This window comes from Oryctolagus cuniculus, chromosome 8 (genome assembly GCF_051225735.1).
Source record: "Oryctolagus cuniculus isolate XC-2025 breed Fujian yellow rabbit chromosome 8, ASM5122573v1, whole genome shotgun sequence".
NCBI classification, from domain to species: Eukaryota; Metazoa; Chordata; class Mammalia; order Lagomorpha; family Leporidae; genus Oryctolagus; species Oryctolagus cuniculus.
In genome coordinates, this window is record NC_142874.1 from 112,792,952 (window position 1) to 112,814,851 (window position 21,900).

Genomic DNA, 21,900 nt, shown 5'->3' on the forward strand with positions numbered 1-21,900 from the left:
GAGTGAACCAGCAGGTAGAAGACCTCTCTCTCTCTCTCTCTGTCTCTCCTTCTGTGTGTGTGTGTAACTCTTATTTTCAAATAAATAAATAGAGCCTAAAAAATAAAAAAAGATGGCAGTGCACAGACCAGAGCTGCTGATTCCACTGGTCTGGAGTGGATTCCCAGCGTCAGTCATTTCCAAATGTTCTCTGGTGGATTCTAATGTGCAGCCATGGGTGAGAGCACTGTGCTGGCAGGTGAGACCACCCATAAAGACAGCGAGTGTGGATCTGAGATGGGGGGGTGGGTAGGAGAAGCCACCACAGGAACACTGCTCCCGGGAACCCAGGAGATCCCCTAGGAGGAGGTGATGTTTGGGCCAGTGATACCTGCAAGATTCCGTCTGCCAGGACTGGGGAGGGTGCCCTAGACGGGACAGAGAGCATGCGTGCCCTCCAAGAAGTACCTGTCTAGCCAGAAGATACAAAGTGTCTACTGCTGGCCACTGTCTTTACTCAAACAGGTGCAGCTCCGAGGTGGGAGCTGGCTCAGCTGGGTCAGCCAATTTATCTCAGGTGAGTTTCCTTCCCCCTCTCAACCTGCTCCCTGCTGGCTGAGTGAGCAACAGGTTATAGAACTGAGTTTGAAGCCTGGCTCTGCTCCGAACAGCCAGTGTGGCCTGGGGAAGTCCCATGTGACCTGTCTGGACCCGTGCAAAGGAGAGGCTGGAAGAAACAACCGGCTAGGGCTATTGTGGAGCTCAAACCAGAAACCGGGCGTGAGTGGTATCTGGTGGTAGGCGGGTGAGTTCCACACCTCTGTTCCCAGCACCAGCTCTCTGTGGCGCCTCTCTGAATTCCACACCTGCACCCTCCCCTTCTGCATATCTCCCTTAGGATGGCATGGGCATCTCCACTTAACTGTGCCCGAGGCCAGCACTCCCACCGGCTCCTCCTCCATTCCACTCCATCCCTACCGTCATCCTGTCACCACCCTTCCTCTCTAACCTCGAGTCTCTTACTAAGTCCTGTCACTCGGTTTTTGAAGTAGGAAGGATCTTTGAAAAGTCTTAGACAGGGGCCGGAGCTGTGCCGTAGCGGGTAAAGCTGCTGCCTATAGTGCTGGCATCCCTTATGGGTGCCAGTTCACGTCCCGGCTGCTCCACTTCCAATCCAGCTCTCTGCTATGGCCTGGGAAAGCAGTAGAAGATGGCCTAAGTCCTTGGGTCCCTGCACCTGCGTGGGAGACCCGGCGGAATCTCCTGGCTCCTGGCTTCGGATCGACGCAGCTCTGACTGTTGCAGCCAATTGGGGAGTGAACCAGTGGATGGAAGACTCTATCTCTCTGCCTCTTCTTCTCTCTCTGTGTAACTCTTTCAAATAAATAAATAAAAATCTTTTTTAAAATTTAAAAAATTAAAAAATCTTAAAAAAAAGTTCATGGACGATGGAATCAAAATAATTTATATATAAGTTATCTGTGGCCAGCGTTGTGGCACGCATGTTGAGTCAGCACCTGTGACCCCAGCATTCCATGTGAGCACAGATTCCAGTCTCCTCTTCCAATCCTGCTGCCTTCTAATGCACCTGGGAAAGCAGCAGAAGATGGCCCCAGTGCTTGGGCTCCTGCCACTGGCATGGGAGACCCACATAGAGTTCTAGGCTCCTGGCTTCAGTCTAACTCAGCGCTGGGTGTTGTGGACATTTGGGGAGCAAACCAGCAGATGGAAGAGCTCTCTTGCCCTGTGCCTTTCCCTCTCTTTCTAACTGTGCCTTTCAAATAAATAAAATAACCCTTGAATAAATAGATAAATAAACCATTTAAAACAAGATAAGTTTGGGGCTGGTGCTGTGGCACAGCGGGTTAATGCCCTGGCCTGAAGCACCAGCATCCCATATGGATGCTGGTTCGAGACCCGGTTGCTCCTCTTCCAGTCTGTCTCTCTGCTAATGGCCTGGGAAAGCAGTAGAGATGGCCCAAGTGCTTGGGCCCTGCATCTGCATGGGAGACCCGGAAGAAGCTCCTGGCTCCCGGCTTCGGATTGGCACAGCTCCAGCCGTTGCAGCCATCTGGGGAGTGAACCAGTGGATGGAAGACCTCTTTTTTTCTGCCTCTCTCTCTGTGTAACTCTTTCAAATAAATAAATAAATCTTTTTAAAAAAAGGATAAGTTTATTTTGGTGCAAAAAATTAAGAAATCTACGTTGTTTGTTCATTTTCCACAATGCCACAACTGTCGGGGGAGCCCCGCTAGAGCGAGAATCTGACCGTTTCTCACGGTTCAAGCCACCATCCTGCCTTACCTGGACTGCCACAGGGCTCTCCAGCCTCCTCCCACCATCCCTCCTCTCGCCCTGGGCTCCCAGCCTTCTTCCCCTTCCCCCGCCCCGCGCCCTTCTCTGAGTGGCTTCAGGGCCTTCGTGGCGTCCTCTGCCCCACTCGGCAGCGTGGCTGACTTCTCACGTCCTCGGGTCTTTACTGCAAACCTTAGCGGTCAGATCTCCTCCCCTGCCCTTCCCACGGCTCACCTTCAGTCCCTAATCTTGCGCCTTGGTGTTCACCACGAGCATGCGCAGTGTGTGTTTTGTTCATCCGCCTTCTTGTCTGCCCTCCGGGTCAGAATAAGCGGAGCAGGTGCCTCGCTCGCTGCTGGAATGCCCTGCGCCCCCAGGGCTGGCGCTGTCATCCGTCCATCGTGTTCACTTTGTGGCTCAGCGCCAGGGCAGCACAGGGCACAGTGCAGCCGCCCAATAAATCTGTCAGTGCAGGAAGTGTCGCAGAGAGAAACCTGGGGCCCACTGCTGTTCTGTCATCTACTCCCTGGGCCAGGCGGGGGACTTCAGTACCAAGTAATATTTTACTACCTAAAAACCCACTTAGCAAAAAACCAGAGCTACCTCCCAGCCTCCCACCCCACCAAAGGGAGGGCTTTTCATTGAGGGAAGTCAGCGCTGAGGCTTCGTGCAGGTGCAGTGTGGGGTCTTGGTACCGAGGGTGCCTGGGGGCTGTCCCAGCGCTGGGTCCCAGGCCCAAGGCCATGGCAGCCATTAACGGAGACAGCTGCTGATGCCGGCGGCACAGGGGCGAGGGCGGGCGCTGGGCTCTCGGGCAGAGATTGGCCAACGCTGTGGGAAGTGGTCAGCGGGGGACTTTGGGCCCCAGGTCCCTCTCTGGCAGCCCCACTCACTGAGGCTGCTAACTGTGCCTTCTCCCCTCCACTCGGCCAAGCACACAGAGAGGAGGCTGCGCTGTGTGCCAGGCAGTGGCCCGGAGCCTGGTGGCCCCGTGGCTCCGTGACTCTGTGGCCTTTCAGAGAGCTGGGGGAGTGCAGGGGCTTTGCTCTCCTTGCTTGGGGAACCACGCTGCTGGTGCGCTCCCTCCACAGGGCACAGTGGAACTTCGGAAACAGGAACCATGGCAGGCAGGTGACAGTTTAAACAGCTCAGAGTGGAGGCCGGGACCCAAGGGCTCAGTGGAGAAGCCTCAGTCCCTGGGGTCAGGGCAGAGCTGGGAGCTCAGCTTCTCCCTGGGGACGCCAGGGCCGCTGTCTCGGGCCCAGATCTTCAGTGCTACACCATATGCCAGATCTGTCTCGAGGATGATCCCGCCCAGAGCAAGCGCCCAGTACCGCCCCCACTTCTCAAACTAGACCTGGGTGGTACCCCAGAGACGAGTCCCTAAAGACATCCCTTGGCCACGTGCAGTTGCTCTCCTCCTGGGAGCCGCAGCTGGGTCCGGCCACCCCCTGGCTCTGGGCCCTTTTCCACTTGACCTTCAACTGCTGCCTGTGCATCTCTGGGAGTCTAAGCAGCCCTGGAGAGGCTGGGCAGGAAATAGCTAGGAATGGGTAGCTGCAGACTCACATCACAGCCTGTCCTGTCCAGATCCAAGGGCCATCCCAGCTCCGGAGGCCTGAGGCAGGGACCACCTCTGATCTGTGTTTGTATTACCCACACTCAGCTCATAGACCAGTACTGCTCAGGGCCCGACACATACTACATACTGCATGTTCAGTAAAATTTGCTGGAAGTATATCCAGAAATCAAACTAGTGATGCCATACACACACACACACACACACACACACACATATGGATACTTTAAAATGTTATTTGAGGGAGAGAGAAAGAGACACAGGGAAAGCTCCTGTTCACTGGTTCACCCCCAGATTCCCACAACAGCCCCAGGCTAGGGCCAAAAGCTGGGAGCTGGGAACACAGTCAGGTCTCCCTCGTGGATGACAGAGCCCAGGTTACCTGAGCCTTGATAGTTGCCTCTGAGGAAGGCGGAGCCAGAAGCAACACCAAGAATCAAACTTGTACTCTCCAATGTGGGTTACAGGCATGTTAACCACTAGGCTGAACACCAGCCCCTGGTTTGTCTTTTTTTTCTTTTAATCTTTTTAAAATTTTTATTTATTTATTTATTTGACAGATAGAATTAGACAGTGAGAGAGAGAGAGAGAAAGAGAAAAGTCTTCCTTCCATTGCTTCACCCCCCAAATAGCCATCATGGCCAGAGCTACGTCGATCCGAAGCCAGGAGCTAGGAGCTTCCTTCTGGTCTCCCATGCAGGTGCAGGGCCCAAGCACTTGGGCCATCTTCCACTGCCCTCCCAGACCACATCAGAGAGCTGGACTGGAAGAGGAGCAACCAGGACTAGAACCCGGCGCCTATATGGGATGCCGGTGCTGCAGGCAGAGGATTAGCCAAGTGAGCCACGGCGCCAGCCCCTCTGGTTTGCTTTTGAATGGTTACTTTTTGTGTGGCCATGGCCATCCTGCCTATTTTTCACACTGGTTTGGAAGGTACTCTCTGAGGGCCAGAGACTATCTTTTAATGGGGTGTTATTTACCTTTTTACCAAGCCAAGTTAGCTCAGAATTGTGTGCCTAATTCAAGAAATCCCGAATATTTCTTGAAATTATTTAGATACATCAGGTTGATTGAGTGACGAAAGAAATCTCTAGGAGCCATCTTAAGCTGGTGGCTTGTAGGATAAACTTAGCTCTAAGATAAATGAGCACCATTTCTCTACATTGCTTCATTATTCTACATTATAATTCTTCTGTAATCTGCTAGGGGGCATTACAACCTCCTGTTGTATTTTACTTGTCCCAATTCTCGTCCTGGTGTCACCTGCCTAACCCTTGTAGGTATGTAGGTTTGTGGTTCCTATACACAACAGGGTTCTCCTCGTAAAGGAAGAGTTGGGGGAGCCACGGTTTTTCCCTTGGGCTCTGTCCTGACCTTGCCTGCCTGTTCCCAGGGCCGTCAACAGGTGCCCACTGATGAAGTGACATCCTGCCTTGTAGGTACTATAAGATCAGCGTGGTGCTCATGTGCTTCGTGGTCCCCACCATCGTGCCCTGGTACACCTGGGGAGAGAGCCTGTGGAATTCCTACTTCCTGGCTGCCATCCTCCGCTACGCCGTCTCCCTCAACGGCACCTGGCTGGTCAACAGCGCTGCCCACATGTACGGAAACCGGCCCTACGACAAGCGCATCAGCCCCCGGCAGAACCCACTCGTTACTCTGGGTGCCATTGGTGAGTAGGGCCATGGGGAACCGTGGGGAGAATGGAGGCCCGGAGATGTTCCTGGTCTTGTGGAATCTGTAGAGAGAGGCAGTGGAATGGAGGCAGCCTGAGCTTTGGCCTGAGAATCCTGGCTCTTAGACACGCCATGAGATCTCTCTGGTTTCTTCTCTGTGAAGCGGGGTACAGAGCCTTCCTCACAGGAATACGCGCACTGCGTGGTACAGTGTAGTAAGTGATCGACAAATAGTAGTTATTTCTTTTTCACCATGGAAATTTTCCTGAAGAAAAAGCGGATGTTGACTTGTTCACAAACTTCCATGACTCCTGTAGCTGCAGCTGCGCCATCCTTAGTCAGACCTCGAGAGAAAAGGCCTTCGAAAACAGGAGAAGAAGCAAGACTTGGCGTCTCATGGGACCACAACGAGGTTCACAGTGAGGCCTTGGAAGCCACACACACACACACACACACACACACACCGGCTAAGTCCTGATTTTTCCGCTTATCCTCTGGGCAAGTGATCTGGCTCCTTGCATTTTGTGCTGTTATCTGTAGAGCAGAGGTAGCAGTAGCACTGAGCTCCTCCAGAGGGCGCTGTAGGGTTAGCTGAGTTCCTGCACAGTGTTGGCAGCAGTGCTTAGCTTGAAATAAGCCTTCCATGGCGTTGCTTTTGTTGCCAGCCATATGGTTTTCGGCAAGTCACTTGTCCCTTCTGTGATTTTACATCCTCAGTCTCAAACGGGGATAATCATAGCTGCTGTGCTGAGTAACCGTGAATGTCTGGTAAAGCGGCTGGCATTGTGTCTAGCGCATAGTAAGGGATTCATACATATCAGCAGTACCTTTCTAGAAGCAGCTCAGGCATCTTGGTAGGCTGAATCTTGAGCACAGAGATCAAACCCAGAGGGGAAGTGATCGTCATTAAAGCAGAAGTGGTCTTCGCATCACTTGGTGGTCTCTGCCTGCGCTTCGTTAGCATCACCCACTCATTCAGACCCCTGGGGTCCTGAGGTTCCTGCCCGCCTGTGGTGGCAGCAGTGATGCAGGGTGGCATTACACCAAGTCCTTCTGTGGAATAGCTGGATGGATGCATACGGGGCACGTGCCTTGCAAACCAGGAGGAAGAGTTTCCTGACCTGATCTACGGCGTTGCCCTCTAGCCTCCGGAAAAGGACTCTAAGGAAGGGAGCCACATTCAATATTGATCCTGAGAGTAGACAGAAGCGAGCGTGGACCATTGCCACCTTGTGTAGGGCTGGATGGTCCCGGAAGCCCAGTGGTTAGGATCGTGACACAAGCCCTGGAGAGCCGGGGACTGGTGTTCAGGCTACCCAGGCCAACACCGGACTCCCAGCCAGTTTGCTCTAGAGAGGTCCTTGGAAGGCTCTTGCTGTACTCAGCTGTGCAGTTGAGTGGGGAATTCATATGGAGCACCTGCTTCTGAAACCAGAGGGAAGAACTTCAACCCGGGAAGCACACTAAAGGGTAGGGGCGGGGGGGCAAGGTAGGGAAGACGGAATTTACAAAGATAATTGCAGTGTTCATTACAGCACACATGTCCATCAGCTAATGAATGGGTAGCCACAATATGGTATATCCACCCGGAGAAATTACTATTCAGGCCGGCGCCGTGGCTCAATAGGCTAATCCTCCACCTTGCGGCGCCGGCACACCGGGTTCTAGTCCCGGTTGGGGCGCCGGATTCTGTCCCGGTTGCCCCTCTTCCAGGCCAGCTCTCTGCTATGGCCAGGGAGTGCAGTGGAGGATGGCCCAGGTGCTTGGGCCCTGCACCCCATGGGAGACCAGGAAAAGCACCTGGATCCTGGCTCCTGCCTTCGGATCAGCGCGGTGCGCCGGCTGCAGCGGCGGCCATTGGAGGGTGAACCAACGGCAAAGGAAGACCTTTCTCTCTCTGTCTCTCTCTCTCACTGTCCACTCTGCCTGTCAAAAATTAAAAAAAAAAAAAATACAAAAAAAAAAAAAAAAAGAAATTACTATTCAGCCGTAAAAGGGAATGTAGTGCCGATACATGCTACACCACAGATAAACTTTGAAACCACTGTGGTAAGTGAAAGAAGCCAGCCACAAAGGACTACCTATTGTGTGATTTCATTTGTCTGAAATGTCCAGGAAAGCCAAATCTATAGAGAGTAGGGCTGGGAGGGCACTGGGAGGTGGTTGGGGTGAGAGCTTAAGGCATTTGTGGTTTGTCTGGGGAGTAATGGAAATGTTATAATCATTATAATGTTGACTACACAACTCAATACACTAAAAGTCGTGAAGTTACATATTTTAAGTGGATAAGTTATATAAGTGAATTCTGTCTCAGTGGATCCTCAAAACATAGGCGATTAAAAAAATCGGTGTCAGAGCAGCTTTTAGCCTGGCAGTTAAGATGCCTGCATCCAGTATCAGAGTGCCTGGGTGTGGTGCCTGCCTCCAGCTTCCTGCAGTGTAGACCTGGCAGGCAGCAGGTGATGGCTGGAGTAACTGGGTTCCTGCCATCCATGTGGGAGACTTGCACTGAATTCCTGGCTTCTGGCTTCAGTCCCAGCCCAGTGCTGGCCGTTGTAGGCATGTGAGGAGTGAACCTGCAAATGGGAGCTCGCTCTCTCTCTCTCTCTCTCTCTCTCAAATAAATAAATAAATAAATAAATACAATTTAAAAGGTGTGCAGAGAGACACAGTGATTGAATTCTTTTAATGTCTGCTCTGTCTTCTAGGCGAAGGCTTCCACAATTACCATCACACCTTTCCCTTCGACTACTCCGCAAGTGAATTTGGTTTAAATTTCAACCCAACCACCTGGTTCATTGACTTCATGTGCTTGCTGGGGCTGGCCACTGACCGCAAACGGGCCACCAAGCCGATGATCGAGGCCCGGAAAGCCAAGACAGGAGATGGCAGCGCCTGACGTGGAAGAGCGGCCCGACGGGACACCTCGCTCCTGGCTTTGTTACTGTAGTCCCTGTGTTCATTGGATCGTAGGAGGGGGGGTGGGCGGGGAGGGAACAGGATCTGTGTGATCTGGGAATTTTCTGTTGGTCTCAATGTCAAAATACAACTATCAGTGAAAAACTGAAGTCAGTATTAGTACTATGATTTAGCATTAGGATGTGGACATGTGATTTAATTGCTATAGCTCCAATATCTCAAATACACATTGTTATGTGCTTGTACCTGATGTTCACCCCGACAGGATGAACGAGTTTAATGTTCTTTCTGTGTGACTTGGGAGAGCATTTATTTTATTTTCTCCCAGTTAACCAGCATTGCTGTTAAACACAGTATCTGAAGGGCAGAGGGGCAGGGTAGGGGACAAAAGAGGGCTGTGCATCGTAGCTGAAGACTGTTTCTGTTTTGGAATTATTCCGTGGTCGGTTTTTCGTTTATCTAAATGGGATATTCAAAACCTTTAAGCAGTGAGAATATAGGGAATGGCTCTTGTATCTTGTTGTTGTTGCCCTGTTTACGGCTTGTTAATGTTGCACTGTCTTTGCTTTAGGAGATTTCTCACCACGCAGTTACTTTTGTGCCCCAAGCCATGTACCCAGCCTACCCTATAAATCAATGCCCGTATAAATGGTTGATTTTCTTCTCTTTCTCTATTGTCATTTTAAAGGTATATAACTCAGACATCAAAGTAAGCTCTCATTTAAATGTTTAGACACCTAATTTATATTCTAATTGATCCCAGCCACTGATGCATGTACTTTAGCTACTTCTGCTAAATAAGTGTATTAATTTTCCATATGAGGCCATCATATCTTAATAACCGACAGTTAGCTAGAACTCTAATGTATCTGCTGTTTCATTTGCATGCAGTCTTCATTGATTTTGCAGCAAATTATAAAGTGATCATTATGTAGCTTCTCGATCCAAAAAAAACAAATTTGTGTGTTAAGTCTCCTTGTAAAGAGCATGTTGAATTAATGAGACAGCGTGCCCTTTGTGTTAGATGTTAGAGCAGAAGGAAGGTCTCATGGTATTGGTATCCGAGTTCTTTAAGAGAGATAATTTCGAGAAAGATGTAGGATTTAAAATTTACATTTTAGAAACAGCGTTGATGCCGATCGGAAGTTGTCATAATGAAGTTCTTCATCCGGCAGGTACTTAATAGTGTTATTTTGCCATTAATTGTGTGTAAACTATGAGTGATTTACAATAAATGATAATGAATTCATTGGTGTTCTTGTCCAGATGCTTAAAAGTTGTTCCAAGAAGGTTTTCTCAGTGTCGCGACCAAGCGACTCCCATTTGACCTGGGCTCGGGACTGACTTCAGTCCTGCGACCTGCCTTGCCCAGCTGTCTTTGGTGTACCCAGCGTGGGAAGCCAGAACCACCCCTCAGCGGTGACCAGAGGTGGGGCGAGATGGACCTCTGTCTCTAGTACAGTCCTCAGGGGTGACCAGGGGTGGGGCGAGTGGACCTCTGTCTTAGTACAGTCCTCCTCTCTCGGCTCCGCCTCCGTGCCGCTGGAGTGTGTCATCAGGCGTGTTCTTAGCCTGCCCGTCGCCAAGGGGGATTGCAGCCACTGGCGGGGCAGAGCGTGTACCACCATGTAAGGACCCTTTTGCATCCACGTGCAGTGTTTCCCAGGGCTGCACGCTCCAGGCACGTATTGCTAAGACTTTGTAGGGAGGGCTGATCTTGTGTAGTTATGTTTCGAAATGAGTTTGTATCAGCATGGCCTAAAATGGCCCTCCAATTGGGAATGTTTATGTGAACCTTTGACCCCTAAAAGTTGCTTCTTGCTTGTCCATTAGTAGAAAAGGTTACATTCAGAATGACTGCTGGGACTCTTCACAAAAGAAAGATATTCCCAACTAGTCCAAGTAAATCCAGAACCTCACTCCTCCGAACCCCAGTGCCAAGACCAGTGAAAGACCCAGGAGTGGGCAGTGTTGGAGGAAGCAAGGGGCGACCAAACTAGTGCCTTCCGGACTGACCCTCTGCAGGCCTCAGTAGAAGTGCAAGGAAGAAAGTAGCCACAGGAGGCATTTCCCATGCCCAGATGAGCTAGCCCGAGGGAGGTGATGACGTTTACTGCAAGGTTTGATTTCAGTTGAGGGAACGGCTCCCCATGTCCTACTTTGCTCTCCTCTGCCCTACCAGGTTTATTTTAGAAGGACCCACCGCTGTGTCCAGGCTCGGGGAGCCCAGGAGAGCAGCTCCAATAAAGCATACACCCCTGGTGTTAAGACAGCCAGGCTGGTGGTGCCAACCCCCAAGTACATTTCAAGTCTCCAGCTGTGCCATTGGCCAGCTGCAGGGGTGGGGGAGGTGGTGGTTGATTTGTTTTGGAGAAAAATCAATCTTCTGCATCCAGTGTTTTCATTTTTGCAAGGAGAAGGAATTAAACCACTCAGCCCTAACATCCAACCAGTAGCACAGAGACAAGTACGTGTCTGACTTCAGATTTGGACCAGCTCTCAAATTAACTTTGATCTTTGTTGGGGCCTGGAAGGTCAAAATTAAGGAAATAATTGAGTCTGAACTGTCTGCAACGATAGCATATTCTTTTTTAAAAAAAAAGGATTTATTTTTATTTTGAAATGCAGGGTTATATAGAGAGAGGGAGAGACAGAGAAAGAGAGAGAATCTTCAATCCACAGTTCACTCCCCAAATGGCCACAATGGCCAGGGCTGGGTCAGGCCAAGGCCAGAAGCCCAGAAATCCATCAGGGTCTCCCACATGGGTGGCAGAGGCCCAAGTACCTGAGCCATCTTCCACTGCTTTCCCAGGCTCCTTAGCAGGGATCTGGATTGGAAGTGGAGCAATCAGGGCTCAAACCAGTGCTCATATGGGATGCCAGCATTGCAGGTGGCAGTTTAACCCTCTGTGCCACAACTCTGGCCCCAGGATAGCATATTCTTACATTGATTTCACTCATCCCAAAGACATAATCGACCATGGAAAACAACATAAAGAAAATACTGCACAATACTCTGGCTTCCTGTGGTAGCATACAGAGCACTGGGCTCAGAGTCTCTTTCTTTTTTAAATTTTATTTGAGAGGAAGAGAGACGGAGAGTCTCTGAAACAGGAGGCTGACCCCCTGTATGTCTCATCTGGGGTACCAATTATATTACCGTGTACTTATTAGTAAATTGCCACTATTAATGAGCCTGCGTGGTTTTTGCCTAATATTCAGAGAAGAATTCTGAATACTGGCATAAATGAACGAGGCAGCATGATACGTTTTAAGCTTTTATTCAGTGAGAGAAATGCATAGGAGAGGGAGGGCCCCATCTAAAACAGAGAGGAAAATCTGGATTCATACAAGTACCAGGGGCCAGCCACATGGAGAAGCATGTAGGCCAGGATGCATGGAGCAGGTGGCCCCAAGGCCGTGCGCTCTGGAGGCCCAGGGACAGCAAGCGCCCACAATGGCAAAAGGCCAAAAAAAAGGGGGGGGGGGCTGGGCCCACCATGTCCTAGGCCTTTAATCCACTTCCAAAGGAGAGTGGTTAATCAGCCTGATTGGCCGGTGGGCACACAGGTGTGGCCAGGTAGAGGCATGAGGTCACACAAGGGCGTGGTGAAGGCATGGTCTTCCAGCTCACAAACCTGATCATTTTTATCCTATATGCCTGCCTGCAACACCTCTGTCCACTGGTTCACAACTCAAATGCCCACAACAGTGGTGCTTGGGTCAGACCAAAGTTAGAAGCCAGGAACGCAATCTGGATCTCCCACGTGGGTGGCAGGAACCCAATTACCTGAGCCATCACCTGCTGCCTCCCAGGGGTGCATTAGCAGGACACTGGATTCGGAAGCAGAGCCAGGACTCAAACCCAGGCCCTTGGATGTGTCCACCCTATGGACTCACAGCCTCAAAACCTGAGTGTAGGGGCTGACGCTGTGGCTCACTTGGTTAATCCTCCACCTGCAGCACCAGCATCCTATATGGGCGCCGGATTCTGTCCCGGTTGCTCCTCTTCCAGTCCAGCTCTCTGCTGTGGCCCGGGAGTGCAGTGGAGGATGGCCCAAGTGCTTGGGCCCCTGCACCCGCATGGGAGACCAGGAGAAAGCACCTGGCTCCTGGCTTCGGATTGGCACAGCACCGGCCTTAGCGGCCATCTGGGGGGTGAACCAACGGAAGGAAGACCTTTTTCTCTGTCTCTCTCTCTCTCACTGTTTAACTCTACCTGTCCAAAAACAAACAAACAAACAAAAACCTGAGTGTAAATTCTAATCATGATTTAATTTGCTGTGCACCTAGGATGTGTGTTGGGACTCAGCCATTTGAGAGTGATATTTACTAGCTTTACAGAGCCTCTCTTAGCCCTTGTCCTTATCCACAAACGACTCCAGGAGCCCAACACAAGACAAGACAAGTCAATCCGGGAGCCCCAAGAGACATGAGCTGAGGCTGAGCCGCAGGCAGCACAGGGGCCCTGGACCGGAAGTGAAGGCTGCTTTTGCTGTCCACCAGCCCAGCCTCGTTTCTCCGTCTCTGAAGCCATCTGCGGGGATCGGGTTGTACAGTTTGCCAGGAGGCAGCACCCCCCGCACGCCCACAGACCCCTGGCAGCCGTGGGCCCTCCGTTCTCTGGCGTGTCCCTCGGAACCTGTGGCTTCCACCGGACATGTCGCGCTGTCAGCCCGTCAGCTCAGCTTGCTCCCGGTCAGGAGCTGGCTTAGGTTCATGGGTGCTATCCATCGATCTGTTTCACCGGTCCGGGATTACCAAGAGGACTGAACGCGGCCCGTCTTCAACAGGGAGGAGAGCACTATTGTCACCTTCATAATCCTACCATCCCTTTTCGTTAGCCCGCCCACCCCCAACCCCGCTTTTAGCTCCCCTTCCCTCCCCTTCCCTCCCCTTCCTGTGCGTGAGGGAAGCGCTGCAGGTGACCCTCTCTCGGCAGAGTCCCCTCACCCCCACCCCTGGGGACATTCCTGACTTCTAAATTTGCAACATCACAAGGGGAGGAAGGAAAGCCCTGGCCTCAGAGGCCTGGAAAGCAGCAGCCCCACCCTGCTCCAGCTGCAGTGGCTAGGCCCTAGCCTTCCTCCAGCCAGCTTCCTCTCCCCTCCCCTGGGGTCTCCAGCCCCCACCCCTGGAAGAGCAAAGGGCCACATCCTGCCGCCCCCACCACACACCGCTCCACCCCCCAGGATTCCAAAGGAAAACCCCGACTCACAGCTGTCTGGGCCTGGCGGGACTCAGGTCTCTGCTCTGAGAAAGGGCACCAGTCCTGACAGCGCCTGCCCTGCCTTTAGGGCGAGGGGAAAGATGGCCTTGCCTTCGGCCCCTCTCCAAACCCCTCACAACTGCACAGATGTTCCCTGGCCCTCCGTCTTTCATGTGCTAGGAGACAACCTTTCTAGTTCCCGAGAGAAATCCCTGAAGTTGCTTTTCTGCTAGAAGCACCAGCTGCTGGACAGACCTAGCACCCTCCGCGAGGAGGGAAGGTAATTTTTTTTTTTTAAACTTGAAAGGCAGAGAGAGAGAGAGAGAGAGAGAGAGAGAGGTACCTTCCATCCACTGGGCCATTCCCCAAATGGCCACAACAGCTGAAGCTGAGCCAGACTGAAGCCAGGAGCAAGGAGCTTCTTCTGGGTCTCCCATAAGGGTACAGGGGCTCAAGTACTTTGGTCATCTTCCATCGCTTTCCCAGGAGCATTAGCAGGGAGCTGGGTTGGAAGTAGAGTGGCCGGGACTCAAACCAGCATCCATATGGGATGCTGGCACTGCAGGAGGCGGCATTACCCACTACACCCCAGCATCAATCCCACAGGTGTATGTTTTAAAAAAGATTATTTATTGTAAAGGCAGAGGGACAGGAAGAGTGGGAGACACACTCACACTCACACTCACACACACAATCTTTCATCTGCCGGTTCGCTTCCCAAATGGCAGCAGCACCCAGAGCTGGGCTAGGACTGAAGTCAGGAGCCAGGAACTCCATCGAGGCCCCCATGGGGGTGGTAGGGACCCAAGTACACGGACCATCAGGCACTTAGCAGGGAACTAGATCGGAAGCAAAGCAGCCAGGATTCGAACCGGCCCTCTGACATGGGATGCTGGCATTGCAAGTGGTGCCGCAACACCAAGGACGGAGGTGTTTTTTGACCAGACCTCATGTAACCCCACATGCATAATGTAGGTCTCAGGACGCTGGAGCTGTGTATCAAGGGTGCATCCCTGTCCTGGGCTGTGTGACAAGGGTGGGTGGGGCCGGGAGAGAGGGGCTCCTTACTGGTACTTGCTGTGATGATCATCCTGGAGGACAAACTGGGCTAAGTGTGATATTCAGTGTCGGCCAGTGCTGCGGCTCACTAGGCTAATCCTCTGCCTGTGGCGCCGGCACACCGGGTTCTAGTCCCGGTCGGGGCACCGGATTCTGTCCCAGTCGTCCCTCTTCCAGGCCTGCTCTCTGCTGTGGCCCGGGAGTGCAGTGGAGGATGGCCCAAGTGCTTGGGCCCTGCACCCCATGGGAGACAAGAAGAAGTACCTGGCTCCTGCCTTCGGATCAGCGCAATGCACCGGCCACAGCGCACCAGCTGATTGGGAGGTCAAGTAGGTGGTGACCTTCTAGGCTTCAGTCACCTGAGGCAGAGGGACAGGGAAGACCCATCTCAGTTCCTTGCTGGCCCTGCAGTTGCCATCCGTGCCTGCGAGAACAGCTCTGTGGGAGCTGACTGCTCTCAGCTTGGCTCCCACCACAGGGCTCAGGGAGACCAGGGCTTCTAGCATCACACAGCACTTACTCCAGCTGTGCCGGGCAGTGAGTACATCCATAGGCACAATTCTCTCCAGTGCCTGCTGGACAGCATCCGGCTTCTTACAGCTTCTTAGAATCACTGTTACACCACAGCCAAGCAGAGGGAAAAGGGGTCTCCAAGTGGATACTCTGGCCTAGATGCTTTTAAACTGTAGGGATAGGTGGATGCACGCCAACCCCACCTGAAGTGTGTCTTTATGTAAACAGCCCGAAGTGAATACAGAATCATGAAGGTGTTTTGATGTTCATGGCCCATCATTTGGATGGCTGCATATTTCTAAGCAATCTAGCTTTTTTGTTTTTGTCTTGCTTTGTGTAATTTTTGAAAAATTCCTTTCTAAAAGATGTATGCTGTAGCCAGGAAGTTGCAGCATTATTATTACTACTTGGAAATAAGAACTTGCTTCCAAATGAGATGCGCCAGGGTCACATGCCATAATGTTTGGCTGCAAAGTCCCACACTCCACGTTGGAGCTGGCTCTGTGTGCACAAAGCTCAGAGATGATTAAAGCCTCTCCAGAAATCTTGTCTTGATTACTCTGATTGATAAAAAAGTCTTTTGTTGTAGCATCCAGACTGTTGTTGTTCCATTTGCTTTCAATTTAGCCCTGCCACATAAGAAGAGAAAGAGAAAAATAGCACAGTTTGACGAGGTGTAAAAATGCAACTACTCTTTGGAAAATTTGCATATTTATCTAGTTTTTGCTAACCCCCATCTCACCTGACTTTCCAGCTTTAAAAAGACAAAAGCCCCTGGTTCTTGGATGCACAGCGTTTCTCTAATTGAGAAGCGCGTCCCTTCTTGCAGTTTCTAGGCCAGTGATCATAGTGCATTTATGCATCAAAAAGGAAATCAAACGAAAGCAGAGTAGGCCAGTGGAACCTCGGCCCTCACCAGTCTGCACGCAGCTCCTCAAACCTCTGCAATTTTGCTCAGCACACTACTTTTAGAAAAATTAGTGAACAAAAAAAAAAAGGAAAATAGAAGGAAACAAAAAAAATTTTAAAGCTGTATCAGAATATATTTTCCCAAATTGCACTTAGTTTTGAGCACATTTGGCTCAGTTTTCTAAATCAATTATGGCTGCCTCTATGATATGGTCCTCTAAGATTACTCACCAGGGTTTCCTAAACCCACATAGCCAGGCTTGGGAGGTGGGAGGGGTTTGCTAAGTATTTGCTGGATGGATGGATGCATGCATGCATGGATGGCTGGACTGCAAGGCAGAAAAGAAGCTATTTCTCATTGCTGTGTGTCATCTTTCCTTTGCCCCATTCAATGTGAAGCCCCAGGTATCCAGGGCTCGCATGTGTCATATGCACAGTCATATCCTAAACTCCTAGAAGAGAGCTTACCACAGAGCAGGACCCTGGGAGTATTTTCAGAGCTATTGCTGTTTATGAATACAAGTAGGCTCTACTTTCAGAACGTTGTTGAACCAGAAATCCAAACTTTCAACAGTAAATAAATCAGAAGCCAATTTCCTAGACGTGTTTGCCACAGGTTCCTTTCCACAGGAGGCCTTGAAAGCACGCTGCAATGCAGGAAGCTCGTGTGCTGGAGGAGGCGAGACACCGACTGTGACTGCACAGTCCCAGGGCCACTTGCAGACAAGCAGGGTTAGAAGGCTTCCCTTAGCCCAGAGAGGTCAGCTGGTAAGCCACAACAAGAAGACTGAGAGAGGCAACAAGCAAGGAGCGTCTTCTGGGCTGAAATCTTGGACTCCTATCTCCCCAGTGCCCCAGGGTGCAACTGTTTTCACATACAAGGCCCATAAGTGAATGACTAAGTGAAAATGAGGTCATCAGGCTAAGCTCTAATCCGCTCTGGCTGGCACCCTTATAAGAAGAGGGGGTCAGGAGCCAGTGTCGTAGTTTAGGGATTAGGGAATTAAGCTGCCCCCTGCGGCCCCAGCATCCAACATGGGCACTGGTTTAGGTCCCGGCTGCTCCACTTCCACTCCAGCTCTCTGCTGTGGCCTGGGAAAGCAGTAGAAGATGGCCCAAGTCCTTGGGCCCCTGCACCCACGTAGGCGACCTGGAAGAAGCTCCTGGCTCCTGGCTCCTGGCCTCAGCCTGGCACAGCCCCTGCAGTTGCAGCCATTTGCAAAGAGGTGAACAGCAGATGGAAAATCTCTCTCTCTCTTTCTCTCTCTCTCTCTCTCTCTCTCTCTATCTCTCTCTCTCTCTCTAACTCTGACTTTCAAAGAGATCAATAAAATAAATCTTAAGAAGAAGAAGAGGGGCTCAGAGCGCAGACAGATGCACAGGAAGGCTGTGTGAAGTCCTAGGGAGAAGGCGGCCGTCGGGCCTGCTGACTCCCGGGGCTCCAGCCTCCACAATTAGGAGGAACGGATTTCTTCATTAGAGCCACCTGGGTTGTGATAAATGTTAGTCAGCTAACATGGAGGGTTATTCAGAAAGTCATAGACTTCCTTCCTCTGTTTCATAAGCTGGAAAGATAATGGAGAAGTTTCCAGGTCCAGAGAAGCCTCCCAGAGGACCAGGGCAGCAGCGCCTCCTCCCTGCTCTGCTCCCCCCCCCCCTCACTACGGCACCAGCTCCGCTGGCTGTTCCCCTGCATCCTCCACCCAGTCCATTCCCCCAGATCCCAGCGAGAGGGCTTCCTTCCCGAGCCATCATCACATCATTCCCCAACAGAAAACAGCACTGGGACAAAGCACAGCGGGAGGCAGGGACTGTCTCCGGCCCTTATGAAGGAAAAACATTCCCCTGGAAGGGAATCAAGCCTTCCCCACCTCCCATCTCATTGTCCACATACAACCACATCACTTGGCCACTTTCTACAATCATTTTTACAAACCTAAGAAAATAAGTGACTTAGTAAGTCCTGAGCCTACACTTAAGAAATTGGCCCTAGCTTATGGTGCTGCAGGCTAAGCTTCTGCTTGGGGTAGCCACAACCCATATCAGAGTACTAGTTCAAGCCCTGGCTGCTCTGCTTCTGATCCAGCTCCCTACCAATGCACCTGAAAACAGCAGTTAATGGTTCAAGTACTTGTGCCCCCGCCACCCATGTGGAAGACCCGGATGGAGTTTCTGGCTTTTGGCTTCAGCCTGGTCCAGCCCTGGCCGTTGCTTGCTCTCTCTCTCTCTCTCTCTCTTCATATCTCCCCCTGCCCCATTCTGCCTTTCAAATAAATAAATATTTTAAAAAAGAAATTGGCTCTGGACCTATTAAATAGGGGTGGAAGAAAGCCATGGGCAGTGTCATAGACAAAAAGTCACATTCTTGCACTGACAATAGGCCATGCAGCATGCAAGCAGTGTCATGCTTTGTTTCCCTCTAATAGAAGCGCAAAGCAAATGTCTCACTCAGTCAAACTTAGTTAGGCGAGCAGCCTTCTGCCAGCTTCCGCCTCAGCTCTGGCAGCCCTCTTTGGAACGCCACTGGCGGAGTCCTGTTTGTGTCATTAAAAAATTATCTCAACTGCTCGCTGCCAACAGTCATTTGCCCGGCATTGTCCACTCCTCAGAAGCACAACCGATGTTTCCTCTGGCTGTGACCGTCTGTGAAATAGCCTCCCCAGAGCATGGCTGCCGGCTGCTGGACAAAGCCAGCTGAGAGCTGTGGCCAGGAGCCCTCCGTGAAAGGTACTAACACCCAGGAGGCCTGGTGTGCCGAGGGCCACAGGCCAAACCCCAGAGCTCAGGAATCTTGAGCTGACAGCCAGGTGTAGGGGGGTCCTAAGCGGTGTCACCGGTGTCGGGTTCTGGTCCCTTGTTGCCTCCCAGCCTGATATGGGATTGCAGAAAGCAGAGCAGGGTGTGTGTGCAGGTGTGCAGTGTGTGCGAGTGAGCTCAGACCTCACTTCCTGCCTCTTCCCTGCCGTCTCCCTTCCAGCGTCCCGTTCCCCTCCTTTCCTCTCCCCCACACCCCCCTCCTCCACCTCCAGAAAGCTCTCCCATATCCCTGACTCCGCAGGCCTGTGCCTTGGCAAGTGGAGCACCAGGCAGCAACTCTGGGACGCAGACAGCTGGAGGAAGCCCAGCAAAGCCAAGGTCCACGTTTCCCTGACACAGGCCTCCTCCAAGGTTGGACGCTCTCCCTCCTGTGCTGGCTGTGTCTGCTATGCTCCCCCCGTCCCCCGCCCCCGCCCTTCCCTGGGAGCACCTGCCAGCTGGCAACCAGAGAGGGAGGTAAGGGCTGACTGCCTGGCTCCCTGACACTCACTAGCTGGACTCTCTTGCCCCGGAGGACAATCGGGCCATGGTCCCCTCTTGGAGGGCCGCCCCTCGGAGCTTCGTTCAAGAGAGAGCTCACTGCACTTGGCTGCCTGCTTCACCCTGACAGATGCAGGCTGTGGCTGCTGCTGCTCTGCCGAGCTCTTCCTAACAGCCCCAGCCAGCGACCGAGCCCCGTGGGGAGCCCGAGCCCGGCCATTTCTGCCCGACCTCATTGCTCCTGTGAGCTGTCCACTGAGTTGGCTCAGACCCCGTCAGCTCCCACTGAGCCCAGTGCTGCCTCCTCCCAGCCATCAGCTCTGCACCAGACCAAAGGCTTGCCCTGCCCATTCCTGCTGCCCCTGGCTCTGCTCTTTCCTGGGGGTTATCCCCCAAACAGCAGCCACTCCCCTGACTCCAGTCCAGCACTTGCTTTCTGCAGAATCCAGCAAGCACCTGGCTTGATTAAACTCTCCCCAAATGCCCTTGTTTGATGGGCCCCTTGCTGCCTGGGGGATGCACTTTGATATGCATGGAGCAAACTTTCACAGGCGCCAGCATGGACTGGGGCGCAGAAGCCTGGCCGGCCATGCCTGCGATTGCGCACACAGAGAAATGGAACTCGCTGTTCCGGGCACCTCCTGGCCCCGCTCCCCAGCATTTCCTCCTCGCCCACACCCATATCCCACCCACCCCCGCTCATCTGGGCCGAGCCTGAGGGAAGGGAGACACTGCCGGACTGCAGGGAGCACACAGTGACCATCACGGGAAGCTCAGGTCTCTGGCTTTTCTCATTTAATCCCAATCAATCTGAAGAAAATGTCCCCAGTCATTGAAGCAGTGAGGCAAAAATAGCATCAGAAAGGTTCTTTTTTTTTTCTTTTTTTTTTTTTTTTTTGACAGGCAGAGTGGATAGTGAGAGAGAGAGACAGAGAGAAAGGTCTTCCTTTGCCATTGGTTCACCCTCCAATGGCCACCACGGCTGGTGCGCTGCGGCTGGCACACCACGCTGATCCGATGGCAGGAGCCAGGTGCTTCTCCATGCGGGTGCAGGAGCCAAGGACCTGGGCCATCCTCCACTGCACTCCCGGGTCACAGCAGAGAGCTGGCCTGGAAGAGAGGCAACCAGGACAGAATCCGGCGCCCCGACCGGGACTAGAACCTGGTGTGCCGGCGCCGCAAGGCAGAGGATTAGCCTAGTGAGCCACGGCGCCGGCCCAGAAAGGTTCTTAGTCTATTCATTAACCCCGGTGTCTGAACCTGTTACTGACAGGGAGCTGGATGCTCGGGCCTTTCGGGACCTGGGCTGTGCCGTGGAGAGGGGACGGGGGCTACAGCGCAGCTCTCGGCACTGGGGGGGGGGGGCTGAGCTGCTTATGGTAGGACGTGAGATGCCTGACAGGCCATCGGGAACAATCTCAGACTCCCTCCACACACTGGTTCATTCTCTCGGGCAAATTGAGTGCCACAAGAATCCTAAAAACAAAATTGCCTTCGTTATAAAAAGCAAAAATGTCACGGAGAGGCTGACCACACAGTCTGCCTTTTCCAGGCCAATCTGGCATCTGAACAAAAAGGCTTTTTTTTTTTTTTTAATCAGATTGTATCTCTTCCCTGGAGCTCAGGAACTTGGGTCTTGTGGTTTACACAGCATTTTGCAGACTGGGCAAGAGACGGAGGAGAAGTGTGGTGATGGTATTCTTGAACTTCAAAAATGCCAAGATTCATTGCCATCCCATCAGTTCTTGGGTCTTTCGTGTAACGAGTGACACCCCATCCTCCTCACCCCGTGTCCCCCAGTCCCCCACATCCTTAGTCTTGCGATGATTTGTTGGTGGTGACGGGGGTGGGGAGAGGAGGAGGACATAGGGAAAAGCCACGTGAGGCAGAGAAACTTCTAGTCCCGAGCTGGCCACCCAACGGCGAATCATCTGGCGCTCCAGCCCCAGGAGGTCCTTCGCCTCAGACCTTGGCAATGAACAGTGTCAAGCAACTGTGTTGGAGTCCACACCAACATCTGTGACCAGGACTCATCCTCGCTACCTTGTGAAACATTGTCCCTGAATAGCAGCAGAAATCGGGGAGATCTTCAGGTCAGGCCCAGGTGACCCCGCTCCTCGCCCCTCCTCCAGTCTCCCTGGGTCCTGGGTCTGAGGCTCCAGGAGGCGCTGTCCGCAGTGGATTCGTGGGTACACGCTTCTGTCCGTTGCCATCTTTGGTCCCTCCCGACGGCGGCCTCCGCTCGCTGCAGCCTCCCCTCCCTTCTCAGCCCAGTGTTCTCTCCCAGTTTGTTACCTCCGACGCTCCCTTCGCTCGCTAGAGCTCTTCTGCCCACTTCAACAGCTTTTCAAACTCCCACTGGGAATCGGGGGGAAGCTGTTCCTCGCCATCACCCACAGTCTTCAGGGCCGGGGTGGGAGGTAAATGTCCTCCTACTGACCAGCTCCCTCTCCACCTCGCTTATC

General features: G+C 52.3%; 1 protein-coding gene across 2 annotated transcripts in view; it reads left to right on the top strand.

Moving 5' to 3' along the window:
* SCD5 (stearoyl-CoA desaturase 5) overlaps nt 1–9,697 on the top strand; it is a 163,115-nt gene extending 153,418 nt beyond the window's left edge. For both annotated transcript variants that reach the window (XM_070047963.2, XM_008267676.5), the window contains 2 exons: nt 5,293–5,525; nt 8,238–9,697. In XM_070047963.2, coding sequence (XP_069904064.2) covers nt 5,293–5,525; nt 8,238–8,303 — 299 coding nt within the window. In that variant the 3' untranslated portion in view covers nt 8,304–9,697. The remainder of the gene's footprint in view (nt 1–5,292; nt 5,526–8,237) is intronic.
* Nucleotides 9,698–21,900: the final 12,203 nt, after the last annotated feature.